This window comes from Acomys minous (assembly GCF_964271855.1).
Source record: "Acomys minous genome assembly, chromosome: 2".
NCBI lineage: Eukaryota > Metazoa > Chordata > Mammalia > Rodentia > Muridae > Acomys > Acomys minous.
In genome coordinates, this window is record NC_140484.1 from 94374408 (window position 1) to 94396490 (window position 22083).

Sequence of the window (22083 nt, forward strand, 5' to 3'; positions counted from 1 at the left end):
CAGCTTTAGCTCCTTTTATTACGAAGCTTTTAAGTTGTACTTTTCCCCCGTGAATATTCAAAGAATTACACTTTCTTTAAATGCAGAGTGGTTTAAATGGTGGAAGTATACTTTCTGGTGTAAGTCCTTCTGGCTTCGCCTTCCTCTGTTTGTACATCAGAAAGTGGTAGGATGTGCTTTCCCACCAAACAGTAAGCAGTCTCTGCATCCCTGTCTGTCTGTGTTAGGAGGGTGTTCGATTCACTTTTTCAAAAAATGTCATTAGGCTTTTAAATATTAGAGCTTATAAAATAGTACTTTGTTGAACTTCTTGGTATACATACTTTTTTTTTCACATTGGCCAGATGCAACCTTGTATGTGACCCCTCCCCCCTTTCTTTGTAGCCCAGACGATCCATAGACTCATGACGATCTTCCTGCCTCAGCTTTCTGAGTACTGGGATTACATCTGTAGCCATTTTACCTGACTGTTCTTTTTTTCTTTTTGGTTTTTTTGAGACAAGGTTTCTCTGTGTAGCCCTGTCTGTCCTGGAACTCACTCTGTAGACCAAGCTGGCCTTGAACTCAGAGGTCTCCACCTGCCTCTTTTCTTTCTGGGATTATAAGCGTGTGGCTTTTGTTTATTTTTATTCTATACTTTATATCCCCACTTGAAAGAAATGATTAGGGTGTTTTAAAAATGTGACCACTGGATTAGACATAGTCCTTCATGATTGATTATACCTCAAAATACTTCAGAACAAGGACACTATGAGCTAATGAGGACAATCAGAAAAATAATGGGAAAATTCACTTTAATCACAGAAAGTCAAAGGGAAGTTTCAGGACCCCGATCAGAAGCTATGTGCTGCTTCATTGTAGACCAAGGTTCAAGGAAGGCTAAGGAGAAACAAGTTTACCCTCTGAAGACATGGCGGGGGGCCCCAAGCACTCTGTGGGAGCTGGTTAGCCATCAAGCTAACCAGGACAGCTATGGAAGCAGCTAGCCACCGTTAGAGAGCCTGTGCCTGTCTTAATAACAAAGCCTGTGGAACAATGCTTACAAACACAGACATGATGCAGTTCCGCTATCCATACATAATCTCCAGGGCTTTAAAAAGTTTCCAGCTGTGGCTCTTTTCTGGCATGAGAAGCTGCAGGTAAACACCAGACATGGGATGACCCTACTGATGCACCTTCTCAAAGTACTCCTTGGAAGCTGTTGGAGTTGTCTTGATTGTAGGGGACTCTGGTGTCCAGTTGACCGGGCAGGCTTCTCCATGGATCTTCACAAACCCAACTTCCACCCACCAGGAGGTTGTTGCCGCTCAGATGCTTGATGACATGGTTAGGGTCAGTGATGAAGAAGAGGCCTCTGAGTGCAATGCCAGCTCTTCCAACAGCACCCCATAGAGGTGCTTAGGTAAATCTGACAACAGTGTGATATCCACGTGACCCAAACCACCATTATTCCTTGGAGTATTGATCTAGGCAAAATGGCTAAAGTGGGAATCCACTGAAGCTGCAACTACTTCACTGTTTATGTCATGAAATTCAATGGCTTTGTCACTGAAAGCAAGGATTTCTGTAGGACACACAAATGTGAAATCCAAAGGCTAGAAGGAAAGCAAGGATTTCCCATTAAAAGCTTTAAGACTCAGCTCTTTGAACTTTCCATGTGCAATGGTAGTACCCATAAAATAGGGTCACACATGGTGTGACAGGGGTGTGGAATGAAGAACTGGTGCTGAAGGCAAACTTTGCTTGGGCAGAGGCAGAGCACAGTGTGTCTGTCAGGCATGTTCCTCTAGAAGCAGCAGGCCTAAGAACTGCTGAGGTAGAAATGCCCCTGGAAATGGCACTCGCATGCCAAGCAACCAAGGACGAGAGTGACCTTCCTACAGTGGTTGCCTTCTTCAGTCTAGTCAGTGTTACCGGCACAGTCACCGCATGTTGTGTTCGGTTTCACAAGGTTAATTTTTCTCAAGTATATCATGAAGTTTGAATGGATTCACTTCAACCTTGAATCTTGATCCTCTTTCTTCAGCTTCCTAGGAGCTGTGATGAGAGAAATGTGCTACCATGCCTGACCTGTTCTCTGTAGTGTTCTAACCTAACGCTTTGTGCTGGCATGGTGATCACCCCTGGCCACACCATACTTCATATGCTATGTTGGACAACAAGATCATCTCTCCTTTCTCTCCTAATATGTGCCTCAGCTGAGCAGTGGTAGAGCAAGCCTTTATTCTCAGCACTTGGGAGACAGGCAGGCAGATCTCTGAGTTCAAGACCCGCCTAGTCAATAGAGCAAGCTCCAAGACAGCCAGGGCTACACAGAGAAACCCAGTCTCAAAAAACCAAAGCAACAACCTTGTGTTGAAGCTAGGAATAGTGGCGCATAATGCCTGTAATCCCAGGATCCAGGACACTGAGTCTTGAGGACCTTGAGTTCAGTGACCTTCAGCTACATAATGAATCCACTCTTGCTTAAAACAACAACATAAGCAAGCAAAGAAAAGCAGAAGTATTTGGTTTTGGGTTGTTATTTGCTCTTGATTTCAGGAGTTGAGCTCTAACACAGTGTCCTTTTTGCCAGGTAAACCTATGTTTTGACCAATTTGTTTACAAACTGGCAGACCAGATATTTGCATATTACAAGGTTATGGCAGGAAGGTAAGTGCATGATTTCCTATTCTCATGCAGAATCTTGGGTACTTTGATCTGATATTTCTATTAACATTCACAAGGTGTGACAAATGTCCTGCCTTTCTCCTGCACCAGTTTGCTTCTTGACAAAAGGTTACGATCGGAATGCAAAAATCAGGGAGCCACGATCCACCTCCCGCCGTCTAACCGCTATGAGACGTTGTTGAAGCAGAGGCACGTGCAGGTGAGCTAAGCGGCTCTGCTAAAGTGTGTTTGGAAGTGATGGGCTCTTCTTAGAGCTTACAGGTAGCATGCATGCGAATGCTCTAGCCTCCCACCCCCTGCCGCCTCTTTGAGATCTCACTGTGTTTTATATCTTAATTGCTTTTCTATTGCTACACTAAGGCACCACAAGCAAGGCAACATAGAGAAGAGAGCATTTATTTAGGGCTATGGTTTCAGATGGTTAGAGTTTATATCCATCAAGGCAGAAAACACGGCAGCAGCAGGCACGATACTGGAATAGTAGCTGAGAGAACACATCTGGAGACACAGCCCCAGGCAGAGAGGTGGGGGGTGGGGGCTCTGGGAATGGCACAAGTCCTTTGAAACCTCAGAGCCTTCCCCCAGTGACACACTTCTAACAAAGCCATACCCAACCATTCCCAAAGAGTGTCGCCAGCTGGGGACCAAGTATTTAAGCATCTGAACCCACAGGGACCATTGTCATTCATCTACTATATATATGGTAGAATCCTTGCCCAGCATCTGTGTAGATTTGGGTACCATCTTCAGCATTGCTTGCATGCATGCACATGTTCTCATACACACACACAAACTTTTGTATTTTCCTTTGCAATAAGTGTCTTGGGTGTTTTATGTTGCTGCTTGTTTGTTTTGTTGTTTTTAAGATTTTTGTGTCTACTTTTTAATTATTTCTTTGTATTTGGTGAGGGCTTCATGGAGTGTGTGGAGATCGAGGACAACTTACATGAGTCTCCTATTTCTTTCTATTATTTGGGTCCCGAGGATTGAACTCATGATGTTAGGCTTGACTGTAGGCGACTTTACCTACTGACCCATCCCACCAAACCTTGTGCTCGTTCTTTACCTTGATACCCCTTGCCCTCTCTTCCTCTAGCTGCTCGGGAGATCCATTGACCTCAATCGCCTAATTACACAGCGTGTTTCAGCAGCCATGTACAAATCTCTGGAGCTGGCAATTGGACGGTTTGAAAGTGAAGATCTGACATCAGTAGTCGTAAGTACTAGAACTAAATTGTATTCCTTTCTATTGATAAGTTGAAGTAATGGTAGGCCATTTCTTGTATGGGCAATAAAAGATGGGAACTAATTGATCTTTGACTATGTCAAGTATCATTTTACTGCCTACTCTTAGTATTTGTAAATCCTGATTTGTAATCCTGATCTTGAATAAAGTGCACCTACTGAGGACAAAGATAGAAATCTGTAAACTACAATACAGAAATGGATGAAGTGAATAGATCGAAAGAAATGCCTATATGTATATTTTATTGTAAAACTTTGTGTTAGATGGTTTTGTCCAACTGTAGGCTAGTGTAAATGTTCTGAGTCTGTTAAAGGTATGCTGGCTTACACAATGATAATATTCAAAGAGTGAATAAATGCTTTATCAGGATGTTTCTCTTTTGTAAGTCAAGGGGTATAGAGAGAGAATATGTTACTTGGGTTTGTCTATATAAAGCTTATTACTTGGAAAAATGGACTCAGAGTGGCCTATACTGCCTGGATCATGTGTGACTGGTGGAGACAGGGCTTAGGACTTAGATGGTACACTTATGGCTAGTAGTGTTGGGTAATGATTTTTCCAAATTGCCTTTGTGGAAGGTAGGTGGGCTTGAGGGCTGTAGTGGATCAGTGGAAGTGACCATCGAGGAGAAAAGGCCAGGGCTCAGTGGGTGTGACTGTAGGATGGGGCAAGTTGAGTAACAAATTCTGGTCACCTACCACAGTCCTATCTCATGTGGTTCTGACCCACAAGTTGGTGGCCACCTCAGTGCAACCTTTCACTGTCTTTATCTCCCCAAATGGTAGACCTCCCAGGGATCACATAGCCTGGGTGGGGAGTGCAGACTGCAGGGAAATGCCTCCTTCCTGTGTGGCCCATCTCTGTTCTCACCACCCTTGTCTCTGTGGTCCTGTAGGAACTAGATGGGCTCTTAGAAATCAACCGTATGACACACAAGCTGCTCAGCAGGTACCTCACACTAGACAGCTTTGATGCCATGTTCCGGGAAGCCAACCACAATGTGTCTGCACCTTATGGAAGAATTACCCTCCATGTCTTCTGGGAGCTGAACTACGACTTCTTGCCCAACTACTGCTATAACGGCTCCACCAACCGGTAAGCATGGCATTAGCACCACAGACATGTCTGAGTACCCCTATAGTGAGAATTCTTGAATTTATTTTTTTTAAAACCACAGAAATATTATAAGACTATGTTTTCGTTTTAATCCCAGGTGTGGGAATACGGGGCTGCTTCACAGCAGGTGACTATGATTTGCCTCGTACTCTAGCAGAGGTGAAGAATTGCCACCTACAGATAGTTTCTGTTATTGTGTGACATTTGGAATTCTGGGAAATGTTCAAAGGGTATATAAATTCTATGGCTGTTCAGGGGGGTTGGTTGCAGTTTGTTAGTAGTTGTATTCAATGAAGAAACCAGAAGAAATTTGATTCAAAGACACCTCTCTCTCTCTCTCTCTCTCTCTCTCTCTCTCTCTCTCTCTCTTTCTCTCCCCCTCCCTCTCTCCCTCTCTCTTTTCTCCTATCTAGTGATGGGAGGTGAAATGGGGTGGGTAGGAGAATAAAGGGAAAAAGAACCCACAAAGTAGAAAGCTCCGGCTCCATACTCCTGTTCACAGGCATCTACAGTGGGTGATCTTAGGCACTGACTTTCCATAGTAGACTTCCTTCTTTTACTCTGTCCGTCCTAGTTCCCTCGTGATTTCTCATGTTCTGGTCTCTCAGGCCTTGTTTCTTCAATTCACAAGGGCAGCATTGGACCAGCACTTGGGTAGATGGCCATTGCTTTGCTTGTAGAGACGACGAATGGTCAAAGGCTGGAGCCTGCGCAGGAGAGCCAAGGCTCTCCCAGCACCTTTAGTTGTGACTGTGAACAGAGCCTCATGCGTATTGGAATGGCTGCTGGAACTGTACTGCCTGCTTTAAGCCTCCCTGATATCAGTGTGGGGCCGGAGAGTCTTTCCATGTTTCTATCTGAAATGTTGAGGACTGTGTGAGTGTGGGCATGGCTTGCTTCCCACTTAGCCATTTTGCTGTTGTGTTAATGAGAATAAAGTAGCCAGTTGGGTGACAGAATGGTTGTATCATAACACCATCTACCCTGGTCGGCAGAATGGGATTTCCTTAGGGCCAGTGTGGTCTTTCTGCGAGAAGTCTGCTGGCAACAGGGTATACCACTGGCCAATTTGACTTCTGTGTCTAAGGGGGTTGCTCCCATGTTTCTCCACTATCCAGTTAACACTTTTCTGTTTAAATTTTGTAAGTAACTAGTAAGGGAGCAACTGAGCCTTATTGGAATCTGACCCACAAGATTTAGCATCTGGACAAATGCTTAGCTTGATCTCTTCTGTCCCTGGGTGGTTGAAGAGCAGTGCATTCCTAATTCCTTCTTTCCTCTGCAAATTTAAATCAATATTCTGCGTTAACATTCTTTTCTTTGTTGATGATTATATGTGTAGTCAGGGATTCTATATTAGACTTACTGTCTTCAAGTGATTCCTGTAATCAGCTTTGGGTAGTGAGCACCCATTCCATTGGTGTCTGTGTGCTTTTATCCTCCCACTGTTTCATAAGAACCACTTTAAGATAGGGTGTCTGGGTGATTGATAATGCTCACCGACATTGGGATGTCACTGTTTCTAGACCCTTCGGTGACACCAGTAGGGAGTGCTCGTATGCTCACTGTTTTAGATTTCTGTGGCCGCTGTTAAATGGGAAAGTGTTCTGCTACAGTCCAAAGCATTGTGTCAGCAAGCCACACTTCCTCTTTAAACTCCGGGTGGCATCCCTGCTTGCCTCATGCTGGCTTGTGGTCGCCAGCGGCTGTCGGTTCCTGACCCCCCATGGCGTGGAGCAGTATCCTTCCAGGCTTTGCCTGGTCGTCTTCTTCTAAATCTTCTTCTCTGACCCTTGTTTTCTTCTTATAAGGACAAGAGCCATGGTGGATCAAGGGCCTTACTCTCAGCTCCCAATCTTATCATCACCTGTACAGCTATACTGGCCCTATCTGTACCTTCTAGAGCTATGGAGAAAGAATGTGAAAATACCTTTCGGATGCCCAAACATTAACTCATAGTATTCATGAATGTTTGTATGTGTTTTATTTCTGTAGAGTCATCTATATATTACAAATGCGTACATTCTGATATCCCCAGTTTCGGTTCAGTACCACAGTGTTCATTTGAATCATCAGTCTGCTTCTGTATTTTTTAACTTCCCTAAACACGAAGAAGACCTCTTCTTTCATTATGACATCTGCCTGTCCAATTACACAAAATGCAGAGTACTTTAAGAATTGCTGGTTCTGGCTGCTGTGAAACAAACCTTCCCACTATAGTTCAGCATTTGTTTTCGGTATTTTGGCTTTAGATGAAAGTATATACTCAGTACTGTGTTAAAGTTGTTTTGTACAATGGAGCAACAGGGTCTGTATTTATTCCTTTTCTTTAAATAAGAGGACAACTAGACAAACCTGAATTGTACAAAACACACAGTTCACCTAGTCTCCAACACTACTATTTCCTGTTCATAAAGGAATCATGAGCTCTGTCTTCTGGCTGTCTTAGCTTTCTGTCTAGAAGCACATTCTGAACCAAGGAGAGAGACGGTCAGTCAGAGTCGAGCTTGGGAGTCCTGTTTGTAAGAAGAAACAGTACAACTCAGGAAAGCTCAGACAGCTGAAATTTGTAGTCCAATATGGAAGAGGTGGCACTTTCACAAAGAAGTAGCCCTTGAAGCCAACATGAGCTCCATGGTGATGGGGAACCATAGTTGGAGTAATTCACAGAGCTTGTAGCAAGATGGATCATCTGCTGTCCTTGTCAAGAAGAATGTAGAAACTTATTCAGGACCAAGAGATACTTGACAGAATCAGTAGAAATTTCTTGCCTTGGTAGGAAATCTTAGTTCTAACTACTGTGCCTTCCCATGGAAACACCATAGACAGTCATTAAAACTCTAGCTGATATGCAGATAGCTTTGCTGCTTACTACTTCCTCAAAAATCAACACTTTAAAAGAAGATGTCACAGTGTCTCACACCCAATCTGGAGTTAGATATGCCCACTATCAGGAAAACATGACCTATAATGAAGGAAAACATCGGTTCATAACACAGGTACAGAGATGACAGTGTCGATATGGTCAGAAGGCAAGAGTGTTAGCCACTGTAAGTATGAGCAAAAATTTAAGAAATTCAAATATAACAGAAGCAATGGTTTTAGAGAGGAGAATGAAATGAATTAATACTGTAAATAAAATATTGGAAGCGAAAACTCTGTTTCCTTAGCTGAATGTTAGGTTCGGTTCTGCAAAAAGCCGGTGAATTTGAAATTGTTACAGTGGGAACTAACTATCTGAACCAAAGCTGGGAGAAGGAAAAATAAAAAGTTGATGAGCAAAATGAAAATAGCCACTGTAAACTGTGGCGTGATGTCACGTGTTCTTACAGTTTTAGTTCTGGTAAGAGCTTATGGTTGGAGTGGAAAGACTGGGGCTTAGATTTCTCTATCATCTGCCCTCTCCTGCCCCGCTCCTCAGTACAGACAGGTTGATGGGTGTGTGAGTTTTCTCTATGTGATCTGTCCCCGCACTGTGAACAAGGCCCTGCACCTTAGGGTAAGAGAGGCTCTTGGAAGCAGCATCCTGGCATCACGTCCTTCCTAGAACAAATGCATGGCCTCTGGTGCGTGCACACGTCTCCTGCAGTCACACTGCCATGCCGCACAGACACAAATACAGAGGCAGGTGAAGGCACGTAGACATCCAGAGATGTGGGCGAGCCGAGTATTGTGTATGCCAGGTGCATCATTACTCTCACTGTTGCCGAGATAAAGCACCATGACCAAGGCAACTTGAAGAACACAGGGTTTATCAGGGCTTACAAGACCAGGGGCTTAAGAGACCATCGCCTTCCTAGTGGGAAAGCATGCCAGCAGGCAGACAAGAGCACACTGGCGATGGTGAGAGACTGTGAAACATCAAAGCCCCACCCCCAGTACCATACTTTCTCCGTCCTAGTCATTCCCTTAGACCTACCCTAATAGTTCAAATGCCCTAGAGTTAGTCAGGGTTCCCTTTATCAACATGCCTCAGCACAGTAATAGACCAGCCTTTTGAAAGACTAAACACCAGGAGGATTTTCTTCTGAATACTAATTGGGAAGATTTGCAGCCCACAGTTACTAGGGTCTGACAGCTGCCCTTCAGTAGGTGAGACTCTGGCCCCCTAACTGCACTCTGCCGGTGAAACACTTGGCCTTGCAGGTTCCTGGCCTCTCAGGTGCATGTGCTAGTTATGAGCTAACTATTGAAAAGGTCATTTGAATTTATTGTAGTATAATGTGAGTTCACCAAGTTCTTAGACTGATATAATTAGCAAACCTGTGTATGGATTTTTTATGTGTATATTTGCCTGTGTGTTTGTGTTGGTGCCACGTGTGTGCCGAGTTTGCATTAGATTATAAAAAGGCATTTGGTCCCTTGGAACTGAAATTACAGACAATTTTGAGCCATGATATGGGTGCTGGGAACTGAACCCAGCCTTCTGTAAGCAGCCAGTACTCTTAACTATGAGGCATCTCCAGCCCCACATTTCAACACGAATTTGACAGTTTCTGCTTGAAATTTAATCTAGTTTTAAATGGGCTAGATACATTTGTCAAGATGCAGACTCTTGGTTGACTTGTGTAAAAAATACTTGGTTTCCTAGCCCAGAACTAGCTCTGCTTACCCGGGATGCCATAGCTCCTGTTGTGCGCTACTGTCCTCACCATGTTTCTGGGACAAAGCCAAGCTAAGGATGTGCTCATTACAGTTATCAAGGTCTGCATTAGCCTCACGATGGTTTTGACACTAGCGGGCCAGACTCTGTGAACCATAAGACTGTGTTCACAGGGAGGAGGTCAACAGGTTCCTGCTCTGCACTATTGCAGAATATTTATGTATATTTGATTCTGTGGGTTTTGATTTGCTAGAATTTTCCTATTTGATGTTACCATTTAACAGGGAGAAAGATTTATGATCTACCAAAACAAAACAAAACAAACAAAAAAAAAACCTTTTGAAGCTAATTACTATTAAATTTGGCTTTCTTTCTTTCTTTTTTTTTTCCCCCTTGTAATCTTTCTCGTTTAGGTTTGTTCGGACAGTATTACCATTCTCTCAGGAATTTCAAAGAGACAAACAGCCTAATGCACAACCCCAGTATTTGCATGGATCCAAGGTAAGTTGTTTTCTGTCTGTGTAGCGATAGATTCTATTGCTGTGGTAAGCACCTGACCAAAATCTTGCAGGAAAGGGCTTATTTACTTCAGCTTACAGTTGTAGCCCATCATGAAGGGAAGTCAGAGCAGGAAGCTGGAAGCAGGGACCGCTGGCGAGGCCATGAGGAAACACTGCCTGTTTCCTTATAGCGCCCAGGACCACCTACTCAAGGGTGGTACTGTCCCCAATGGGCTGGGTCCTCCCACATCAGGCATTCATCAAGAAACGCCCCACAAACTCTCTTCTCAGTTGGGGTTCCTCTTTGCAGATAACTCTAGCTTGTGTAGGTTGACAGGAAACTAACCAAGAGAGAAAAGTATTGCTTTTTAGTTTTGAGTCTCTGAAGAAACCTGGATTACAGTTTAACTGGCTAGCTAGACCTCCAGAGGAAATCTAGCTTTACATCTCCAGGAGTGTCCTTCTTTTTATTTCATTGTTAAAAACAGAAAAAGCAGAAAGACAGAACTGAGGACTACTAACATTTAACACCTAGCCATAAAAAAACTCCTTTTAAAAGTTAATTGTTTTAACTTAGCAATAACTATACAAATAATAGTTTATTCTAGTATTTTCATACATATATGTCATTATACTTTGTTCCAATCTTTTGCTTCTCTGGTGCCCCCTACCTCTCTGCCTAGTGCCTTTCCTCACCCCATCTCTTTTCATGTCACGAATATTCTGGGACACCCATACCCACCCCACCCACACACAAACAAACACAAACCTTAGACCTCACCCTCGCATTCATGATCTCCTTTCCAGTTGTGTTAGGCATGGGCCTGGGGTCCAGGGGAAATAACCACTCATTCGAAAGAAAGGCTTCGCCTCTGCAGAGGGGTGGATGGGCATGGCAGGTCAAGAAGGCAAGCACACGCCATGAGAGTCCAGCGTGGTTTTATTTCTAACGCTAAAGGGTCTGATGTCTCACTCTTGAGTGGCCAGGGCTCAGCCCCATGCTCTGAGATTGGCCGATTTAAAGCAGCGTGGTTGGTAAAGAGAATGCAAGTTTTCTCAATGAGTAAAGCATAGAGCACACACTTTGGTTTCAAGAAGTGCTGATTGTCGGGGAATGTTAATTCCCGTTAAATGACTTCTTTAGGGGTTTTTGAAGTAAGGTTTAGTAGAAAGAATAGATTTCCCACAGCATGACATAGACACAGAGACAGACAGACAGACAGACATTATCTTAAATATAGGATGCATGTTTAGAAAAAAAAAAAAAACAAGAGGGGGCTGGAGAGATGGCAGAGAGGTTAAGAACACTGCCTATTCTTCCAGAGGTCCTGAGTTCAATTCCCAGTTTTTGGAACAGTGGTGGACTGTAAGAAAGATCTTAGCCGGGCAATGGTAGCATACACCTTTAATCCCAGCACTCAGGACACAGAGGCAGGCAGATCTCTGTGAGTTCGAAGCCAGCCTGGTCTACAAAGTGAGTCCAGGACAGCCAAGGCTGCACAGAGAAACTCTGTCTCGAAAAGCCAAAAACAAAACAAAACAAAACAAAGAAAGATCTTGAGAGATGAGTCTTCTCACCTGATCTGGTCATGCTTCTGTCAGCTGTGTGTGATGCGATACAGGCAACATCTTTGCTCTTGGAGTGGTCCATGTAGGCAGGCCACTCTGAGCAGCATAGGCTCAGACTGTTGTTTTAGGGGTCCATGACAAGTCCTTCATCTGTGATTCACCAGAAGGACTCAGGACTCATAGTCATTTATGTTCATGGCTGCAGTGTAATGCAGCAAGAGCACACAGCAGGGCCCACACAGGCAAAAGACATATCAAATGGAGGTTAGTCTTCTTCAGAGGCTAAACAGACATGTCAAGTGTTTCTGCCCAGGGAGAAGGAGTCATCCAATCCTCAGGTCTAAGGCTTCCCTGGGCTGGGAGGTAAGCACATACAACATGTGTGGCCAGTTCTGACTTCTGAAACTTGTCAAAGCAGTTATTATAGTATACGTGTTTGCGTACGTGACCTAAATAAGCTCATATACCATGCTGTTGGGTTCCAGATGTAAGGAAGCCAGTAAAAGAATGGATATTTTAAGAAGCAAGCGCCTAGGGATACATACAAGCCCTTCTTCAGACGTGCTGTGCCTTTCTTGCACACTGGTGTCCATGTAGCCCTGACGAGGTTCTCACTGTATGCATAGGGCATGCTTAACAATAGTAACAGGAAGATGGACAGAGGGACCAAAAGTTCCGAGTGGCAATGGTGGCAACAGTAGACTTAACAGATATCTTTATGAAGCCATATACTCAGAAGTGCTATAGGTGAATCAAAGTGAAATTCTAAAAACTGCTTTCAATAGCCCAGTGGGAATGAAGGAAGAAGGAAACAGAACAGGAAACAGAGAACAAGCAGGAAATAAAGAGAACAGTGGGTTTAACCTTACACTACCAGTGGGTAAATGTGTTAATTATAAACAGCTTAAGTACATTTAAAAGATAGAAATTGGCAGAATGGATTAAAAGACAATTAGGACCAGGGCACAGCCTATGACAGATATGTGTTTACTGTGTGTGAGCTCCTGGGTTTCGTTCTCAGCAAAGAAACAAACAAAAATCCTTAGCTCTACAATATGTTCAACCTAGCTCATTTTCTGTTAAATGATAACAGAAGGTAAAGGTGAGAATAGGGGAAAGGTATGTGGTACAAGTAGCAGTCAGAACAAAGCAGGTGCGGCTACATTAAAACAGGATAAGCTGGACTTCAGAGCAAAGGACGTTACCATGGAAGAAACTCAAGATATACCCATCCTGTATGTTTATATGCCAGAGAGAGCTTCTATACAGAAACAAAAGCCAATTTTTAAAAGAAGAAATGCGGCCCATCACAGGCTGTACACAAGAACACCAACTCTTCTCTCAGTAACTGATAGGTGTGATGTTGAGACAAGACGAGCAGCAATGAAGAACTGAACCTCAACACTCCACAGCAGCAGGATATGCTTTTCTTTTATATATATATTCATTATGTATAGTGTTCTGCCTGCATGTACACCTGCAGGCCAGAAGAGGGCATCAGAGTACATTGTGAGTCACCATGCAGTTGCTGGGAATTGAACTCAAGACCTCTGGAAGAACAGTCAGTACCCTTAACCTCTGAGCCATCTCTCCAGCCCAGGATATGCTTTTCAAATGGCCATGGAAATTCACCGGGCTAGACCATATCCTGAGCCACAAAATAAACTTTAACAAACTTAAGGCTGGAGTTGAAGTCATACACGCAGCAACTTCAAACTAGAAATTAACTTTTAAACGTTAGGACAAGTTGTGGAAGTGGCTCTGGGGTAAGAGTGCTTCCTGTGCAAACATGAGGATCTGAGTTCAAGTCTCCGGCACGCCAAAGAAGTTTTAAGGGAAATTTAACCCTTTCATTAGGGACCTCCCTGATCTCTGTACCTGGTTCCTCCACAAGGTTAGGGGCCCTTCCTGCATGAAAATCTTTCGTCACCTGCTCCTGGGAACTGCTCCTGTCACCTCCAGAATACTTCCTGCCTCCCTAAGAGGACAGCCTCCACTTGTCCCAGTAGTTTCTCTGCTTACAGTTTGCTCTCAGGAAGGGTGAAAAGCTCCGCATGTAAGAAAGCGGGGCTGTGTATGTTACAAGGAAAGCCGCTGGTTCTCTTAATCCAGCTGCCATCGGAATGAATGCGTGAGAACCGTGTTGAAAACTTTGTCCTCCTTCCCCCAGGCTTTGAACCTAGCCTACTCCAGCATTTATGGCAGCTACCGGAACTTTGTGGGGCCTCCTCACTTCCAAGTCATCTGCCGGCTGCTTGGCTACCAGGGCATTGCAGTGGTCATGGAAGAGCTGCTGAAGGTTGTCAAGAGCCTGGTGAGTTTTCCTGGAATGCGTTTTCCCTGTCGCGTGGGTTCAGTGGGGTGGGCGAAGCCAGCCATGGGCGTCTTCTCTTTCTTTCTGGGCTACAAGTCTCTTAACAGACCAATGCTTCAATTTAGCTTCCAGACACTTTTCCTAACCAAAGAGAATGGTTCTTCTGGATATAGGGGTATGTCGCTGTTCTGCCTGCTTCTCACAAGACTTGAGGCAGGAGTTTTGCTTGAACCCAGGAGCTTCACACCAGTCTAGAGAGCATGACAAGACCCTGTCTCCTAAGAATAATACCCCAGTCCCCCCAAAAGGAAAGATGGAAGTTTATTAGACTAATTGGTAGTTTTTTTGGGTGTTTTGTTGTTGTTGTTTTTTCTCTGCCTTTCTGAGATACAGTCTCACTGTATTCAGCATAAGCTGACCTCAGTCATCAGCCATCCAGCCTTGGCCTCTAGATTTTCTGGTATATAGGCTTGCACCACTATACCAGGCTTTAGGAATGTTTAATAACCAAAATACTATCTTTATTATAAGATAATATACTATCTTCTTATATGCAGAAGTGATCCCTGTCTTATAGACCACCATTGTTAGCCCAGTCTTGAGGTGGATAAAAGCAGAACAGAAGACAGAAGGCCTAATCGGAGATGCTTGCTGCAGTCTGGTTTCCCAGTTTCTTTCTGTTGGCAGTTGTCTATGATCTGATATGTAGATGCTGGGAACCAAATGACGGTCCTCTGGAAGAACAGCAAGTGTTCTTCATCACCAAGCCATCTCTCTAGCCCCCAGCTCTGCAAAAAAATTCTTGTTTCTATTTGTGAAGTATGAGTCTCCATAAAGCACAGAGCTCCAGGAAGCATTTGGGTTGAGGTAAATGAACAGAGCCTATTGACCACAGGAGCTTTAACTTTACCGACCCTCGAGCATTTATGGTGGGCAGGGACAGCCACTATAAGGATGCTGGAGTTGTGAGGCCATTCTTCACAAGTGCTACAGAGAGAAGGCTCCTGGCAGATGCAAGCGAGCTGTACAGTTCATTAGTGAGGCAAGTGGTGATGGGTTCTTGTTCTGGTGACTAATGTGACTAATGGCCTTAGGTACACGTGTGTAACTTCAGAGTGAGGTCAGGCTGGCACTCATGTCACCATCTGCACAGAAGCCTGTCTTGGCATTACTCTTGCTATGATGAAGCACCATGACCAAAAGCAAGATGAGAAGGAGTGGGTTTATTTGGCATATACTTCCCTATCACGTCATCATCAAAGGAGGTCGGGACAGGAACTCAAATAGAGCAGGAGCCTGGAGGCAAAAGCTGAAGCAGAGGCCATGGAGGGGATGGAAGGGAAATGATGTCATTTGTAGGCCACAGCGGACTTGTGGTTTTTACTCATAATCTCCCCTGTCTTTCTCTCTCTCTCTCTCTCTCTCTCTCTCTCTCTCTCTCTCTCTCTCTCTCTCTCCCTCCCTCCCTCCCTCCCATCTCTCTCTCTCTCTCTGTGTGTGTGTGTGTGTGCGCGCGCGCGTGTGTGTCCATGCAGAGGTCATATGACCTCAGGTCTTTGTATTTTTGGAGCAGACACTCTAACTCACAAGCCGTCTATATCCCTTGCCCCACCTTGTTTTAAGGCAGACAGAGTACTGTTCTGGAATGGAACTAACCAAGAAGGCTAGACTGGATGCCCAATAAACCTTGGGGAACCACCTCTTTCTGGCTCACTGGTGCTAAAATTGCAAATGTACTGCATGCCCTGGTTTTGTTTTGCTTGTTTGTTTTTGTTGGCTTTTTTTTTTTTTTTGGTTTATTTTTTTATTTTTTATTTTTGGTTTTTTTTTTCAATACAGGGTTTCTCTGTATAGCCTTGGCTGTCCTGGACTCACTTTGTAGACCAGGATGGCCTCAAACTCAGAGATTTGCCTGCCTCTGCTTCCCAAGTGCTGGGATTAAAGGTGTATACCACCACCGCCTGCCTTGTTTTGTTTTGTTTTGTAATGTGTGTTTTCAGACTTGAACTTACATCTTCGTTGTTGCATAGCAGATATTTTCTGGACTGTTATCTTCTCAACCCACATAATTTCTTCCTTTAAAAAAAAAGATTTACTTATTTATAATTATTTATACAGTGCTCTGCCTGCATGTACACCTGCAGCCAGAAGAGGGCATCAGATTATATTATAGATGGTTGTGAGCCACTATGTGGTTGCTGGAAATTGAACTCAGGACCTTTGCAGGAGCAGTCAGTGCCCTTAACCTCTGAGCCATCTCTCCAGCCCAATTTATTTCTATTATTCACTGAAAGAGAATGTTTGAACATCTTCAATGGCTTCTCCTTACTTGCTTACTTTACTTATTTCATTATGATGCTGGGAGTCTTAGAAATGCACTCTATCACTGAGCCCTAACCTTCTCTATTTCAATTACCTTTTCTTTTTTCTTTTCTTTTTTACATGATCTGCCCATGTTTTAGTTAAGGTTTCTGTTGCTGTGATAAAAACAGATAACCAAAACAATTTAGGGAGGAGAGGATTTCAGCTTTTATATCCCCATCAGTCTGTCACTGAAGGAAGTCAGGGCAAGAACTCAGAGTAGGAATCTGGAGGCAGGAACTGATCTGAAGATGTGCTGCTTCCTGGCTTGCTCAGCCGCTGGGCCCTCCCACATCAACTGTCACTCAAGAAAATGCCCTATTGACTTGCCTACAGGCCAGTATTAACGGAAACATTGTCTCCGTTGAGTATACAGGCCAGTATTAACGGAAACATTGTCTCCGTTGAGTCCATCTTACTACCTGACTCTAACTCGTTTCAAGTTGACATCAAACTATGCTGTACAGCCCATTTGTGACTAGAAAGTTTGAATCTGAATTTGGGGCCAGCTGAGTATAGCCTCAATCCATCAAAGAAATGATATTTTCTTGAAGTTAACATGTAGCAAAAGCTAATGGAACTCTGAGAAGTTGTAGAGCTATATAACATACGCGTTATATTAAGGATTAATGACTTAGTTACTGTTCTGTTACTGTGAGGAGACACTGTGACCAAGGCAACTCTTATAAAATGAAGCATTTAATGGGGGCTCCCTTACAGTTTCATAGGGTTAATCCATTGTTACGGCAGGGAGTGAAGGAGCTGGAGAACTAGCTGAGAGCTTTGCATCCTGATCCGCAGGCAGCAGGCAGAGGGAGCAACACACTGGGCTTGCCATGGCCTTGGGAAACTCAAAGCCTAACCCCATCAACACATTTCCTCCAACAAGGCCACACCTCCTAATCCTTCTAAACTTTTTCAGCTAGCCCAGCTCCCTAGGGACAAAGCATTAAAATAGATGAGCCTATAGGGACCATTCTTATCCAAACCACCACACTTCATTAGAATGTAGCAGAGTTTGGTTCTGCACAGGGGTGACCTTAGGAGCCATGCACACCCTGTGGACTGACCTGCCCCCAAAGTACTTGCAAGTTGGAGATAAAAAAAAATAGGACTGCAGACTTCTTATCGTTGAACACACAGGTCACATGGTCTACCCTGGAAGCCATCCTAAGCCTGTCAAATAGTCCTGTGAGGGCTCTTGCCCCTCCAGCTGCTCTTGGTGTTGACGGTGGGTCAGCATGGAAGCTACATAGGGGTGTGACCTCTTCTGCTCTACTTCCTGACCACGTGTGTCTTAGAAGGAGAGGTGTAGTTTAGAGTGTAACTATAGTCATCTCTATAGATATTTGGTAGAGGTTGGCTCTTTTCATGGGACGGACTCTACAGTCTTGGTCCTAACTGTATGTTGCTAGTGGCCTAATTTTCAGAGCACACACTCACCAGGGCCTTCCATGGGAATAGAGGGTGAGAGCCAACACAGCCTTTATCTCTTGCAGCTGCAAGGCACAATCCTACAGTATGTGAAAACTCTGATGGAAGTGATGCCTAAGATCTGCCGCCTTCCTCGACACGAGTATGGCTCTCCTGGTGAGTAAGGGTGTCTGCAGTACCCCTCATGAGTGCACCCCTCGAGAGGACGGAATCCAGTTGGAAGCAATTGAGAAGGATCAGACTTGAAAGAAGTGTAAGCCAGAGTTTGCCTGTTTAGAGTAGAACAAACAAATATACCTTATGATTAGGGAGCAGGCACATGGACAGGGAGTTACCTTGGGGTCTCCTCTTGCAGTAAAAAGAACTGAAGGACCCATTTTGTCAGGCAGCAAAGATTGTTACACTGGGGTATTGAACATGTTGTTATCCCAGATGCTGAAAATAATCACCTACCAAGAAAGGTAGAAGGAGCTTAACCACCAGATCCTACTGCCCTCTTGAGCTTAATGGGGAAAAAAACATCCAGAGCTGCCACAAGGCCCAGCTCCCTGTACCCACCCTCTGGCCTCTTACCCATTAGATAGTCTTGTTGGTCTGGAAAACATTTTGCCCTATCTGGCTCATGGGCTGTGAGAACTTCACCCAAAGTCCTTAGATACGCACTTCTGGATCAGCTTATATGCCTTGCTGCAGGCTACTATGAGGCCATCCAAATAAATATCCATCATGATCGCTGTGTTGTTTTAGGAATAAGCTCAGCTCTATGAACTTTTGTCACTTAAGAGTGCATTTTTTTAGCTGGGGTGGTGGCAGTGGCAGCATGCGCCTTTAATCCCAGCATGGTCTACAGAACTCCAGGACAGCCAGGACTACATAGAGAAACCCTTTCATGAGAAGGAGGGCGGGCTCTTTTATAAACTCTTACTGTTAGTATTCTCTCCAAAGATGGTATCAGTTGGTTATTTCTGTATCACTGTGATCAGATGCCTCTAAGAAGAAACTTAGGGGAAGAGAGACTTATTTTAGCTCAGTTTCAGAGGATTCTGTTCATGAACACTTGCTCCATGTTTTGAGGCAAAAATGTCACGATGGCAGGATCCTATTGAAGAGGCTGCTTGCCTTCTGGAAGACAGGAGGCAGAGAAAAGCATATAGAAGAGTCCAGGACAAAATATAGTACACAAAGATATGCTCCCAAGTGACCTGCTCCCTCCAACCAGGCCCCATCTTACCTAACCTCCTCATAATGCCATTATTAGATGAGACAGGGTTTCTCTGTGTAGCCCTGGCTGTCCTGGACTCACTTTGTTGACCAGGCTGGCCTCAAACTCACATCGGTCACCTGCCTCTGCCTCCCAAGTGCTAGGATTAAAGGCATGTGTCACGATGCCTGGCTGAATTTGTTCATTAGATCATCATAAACTAGTCATCTGAAAGCACATACCCATGGAGGAATGCTTCACTACTGCTCCCCACATGCTCCTCCACCTTGTTAACATACTTGAGCCCACACGTGACTAACTCATGCTGCCATCCTGGTGAGTAACCCGCTGATGGGGCTGATACAGTTGCCATTTGAGGAATGACTCTGCTGTTATGCCCAGACCTCAAGATCCTCAGAGACCACCCACGAGCCACTTCTGATACAAATGCACAAGAGTCATCTACTCAAGGCCAGACAGGGACTCCCTCCCTCACTGACTCAGTGACAAAAATATGTGGTTTTTATAGGTTTTAGACAAAGAAATGGGTTTTACAATATATGAACAGACAATCTGTCTCTGATTGGTTGTTGTTATGCACCAGACCATTTGAGGTTAGTTTGGACAGCAGAAAGTATATTTAGATTCCTTGTACTTTCCCAAAGTGAGCTGATTGGCTGTTGCTAGGTGAGTATCTAAGGAATGTAAGGTCAGGTTCATTTGTAGTTGAAGTAACCTGGTGCAGGGACTTTTACCAAGGTGTAAACATTTTTTTTTCCTTAGAGAATAAACTCTGGCTCCCTCATCCAGGGAGTTCTTCCTGGGCTAGCGTTGGAGGTCTTTAGTGATACAATGGAATCTGGTAGCCCTTTACCAGAATGGAGTTTGTCAGACTACACACTGCTATAATAAAAGAAAATAACAACCAGTGTGGCCCTGACTCAGAATAATCATATTTCAGTTCACTGACAGAAAGCAGATGGAAATTTGAATGCTCAAGAGGAAGCATTAGGTCAGACAAGTCTTGGTAGAACACAAATCAGTAGTTCAAAGAATTAACTTTTGTTCACGCTGGTTAAGGGATGACCCAGACGAAAGGGTCTTCCCTACACTGGGTAGCTGACAAGTGGGAGATGGTCTCTCTCTGAGCTGGGCAGAAAAGTGGATCCTTGAGAAGACGTTCAGGGATGACATGTCTTACATGGTTTGAAGTGTGTTAAATCCAACTTTGTTCTTAGGGTAGTTGGAGCTCTAACAAGGTTGTCTTAGTTGCCTGTCCATTTTTGACCAGGTCAGCATTGTACGTATGACTCAAGTTAGCCATATTGGCTTTGTCCAGACATTAGCAAAGATGACCAGTATGCCAAGTTTTCCCACCAGTATGAAGTTAGCTGCAGGGTGTTTTATACTCTATCAAATTAGACATACTACTTTCTATGCCTGTAGAGATAGATGGAGTTTATCAAATGTCTTATCTGAATCCACTAGAGATGTTGCTCTGGACTCTTTTATTCTTCTGGTATGGTGACATTGTCACCATAGCCTCTGAACATAGAGTTGACAGAGAAGGGTGTCAAAGGCTAGATCTTGCAGTCCGTCAAGAATATGCCAGGTGATATAAACCACTGTTGCTGGAAGGATGTGCAATCTCCATAACCAGGCAGTACAGACTGGCAGGTGCAAGTGCTGTTCCCTGACACTTGCTTCTGCTGCCACAGGCATCCTCGAGTTCTTCCACCACCAGCTGAAGGACATTGTGGAGTATGCAGAGCTGAAAACAGTATGCTTCCAGAACCTTCGGGAAGTGGGAAATGCAGTCCTCTTCTGTCTGCTAATTGAGCAAAGCCTGGTGAGTTCTCAGTTCAGCCCACCCTAGTTGGGCCAAGGATGTTCACTGCTGGTGACAAAGGGTTTTTGTTTTTTGTTTTTGCCCCTTGGGAGCTCTTTACTAAGAGTATAAGTGGGAAGTGCTGTGAAGTATCTTTTTTTTTTTTCAAGTTTATTGGTTCCCTATATTTGGAAAACAAGGATATGTTTGTTTCAAGAATGGTTTTTCCAGTGGACCAGAGAAACATCAATGGGGCATTAAGACTATTCAGTGTTTATTTGATTCTAGGCGGGGAAAGTGTAGCGTTTCTGCACCAGACCTTTGTAGTCTTTTTCACTGTGATGCTCTTCCTGGGATGACTTTCTCCACTGTTTTAGTCTTTAGAAGAAGTCTGTGACCTGTTGCACGCAGCCCCTTTCCAGAACATCTTGCCTCGTGTCCATGTAAAAGGTGAGTCTGAACCAGAGTTCCCACTGCACTTGGAGGCCTCATACTTCCACTGTGCAGCCAGAGCATAAGGCCAGTGTTCAGTTATGGTGGTGCCTGTTCAGTCACAGCCAGCAAATCCCTGTTTGGGGGGGGGGGCGTCTAAATTGGTTAGAACACAGAAATGGGGAAGTGGAGATAATAAGAAAGAATGACCAGTAAGTTGGCAGTTGCCACAGTGAATGATGAGTAAAGAGGTTCATTTGTACTGTTTTGCTTTAGAGCACGTTGATAATTTTCAGTGAGTTTTGAAAACTGCACATTAAATATAAACTCTTCCATGGCCCCTCATTCTGTTGACTAATGACTGCATGGAAGTTAACTAGTCCAAGCTGAAAGCAGGTTCTAAATGGTTACATTGCATAAGTAAATATGTTAGCTTGAATTAAAGTTGCGAGTGAGCTATTTTAACATATCGTATATTTTAGTATAGTACAATGTCCTCTTTGTAATGAGGCTCTGCATCTATGGCATTAACTGACTCTTTAAATCTTCCAATACAGAGGGGGAGAGAGTTGAAGCCAAAATGAAAAGACTAGAATCCAAGTATGCCCCACTGCATCTTGTCCCACTGATTGAAAGGCTGGGCACCCCACAGGTAAGGGGGGACGGTAAACTGGGTGGAAATCCACATTAGACCAGTAGACAGGTTGGAAACAGCCAGAAGTTATTGTGAGGTCAAAAATCCATCTGGGCTAGGGGTGAGGTGGGGGGAGCCCTGCTGTAGGAGGTTGTCAGGACTGGAGATGGTATGT

General features: G+C 44.1%; 1 protein-coding gene and 1 pseudogene across 2 annotated transcripts in view; one reads left to right on the plus strand and one right to left on the minus strand.

Moving 5' to 3' along the window:
- The window catches only part of CYFIP1 (cytoplasmic FMR1 interacting protein 1), a 91921-nt gene that overhangs the window by 64751 nt on the left and 5087 nt on the right, over nucleotides 1–22083 (plus strand). The window contains 10 exon segments of the mRNA XM_084771349.1: nucleotides 2576–2652; nucleotides 2761–2869; nucleotides 3767–3886; nucleotides 4812–5011; nucleotides 10049–10136; nucleotides 13875–14018; nucleotides 17879–17969; nucleotides 20733–20863; nucleotides 21220–21292; nucleotides 21832–21926. Of these exon segments, the coding sequence (XP_084627475.1) occupies nucleotides 2576–2652; nucleotides 2761–2869; nucleotides 3767–3886; nucleotides 4812–5011; nucleotides 10049–10136; nucleotides 13875–14018; nucleotides 17879–17969; nucleotides 20733–20863; nucleotides 21220–21292; nucleotides 21832–21926 (1128 nt within the window).
- Nucleotides 5–1944, minus strand: LOC311591862 (thioredoxin-dependent peroxide reductase, mitochondrial-like; annotated as a pseudogene). The gene has a single exon. The product of its transcript is annotated as a thioredoxin-dependent peroxide reductase, mitochondrial-like (transcript).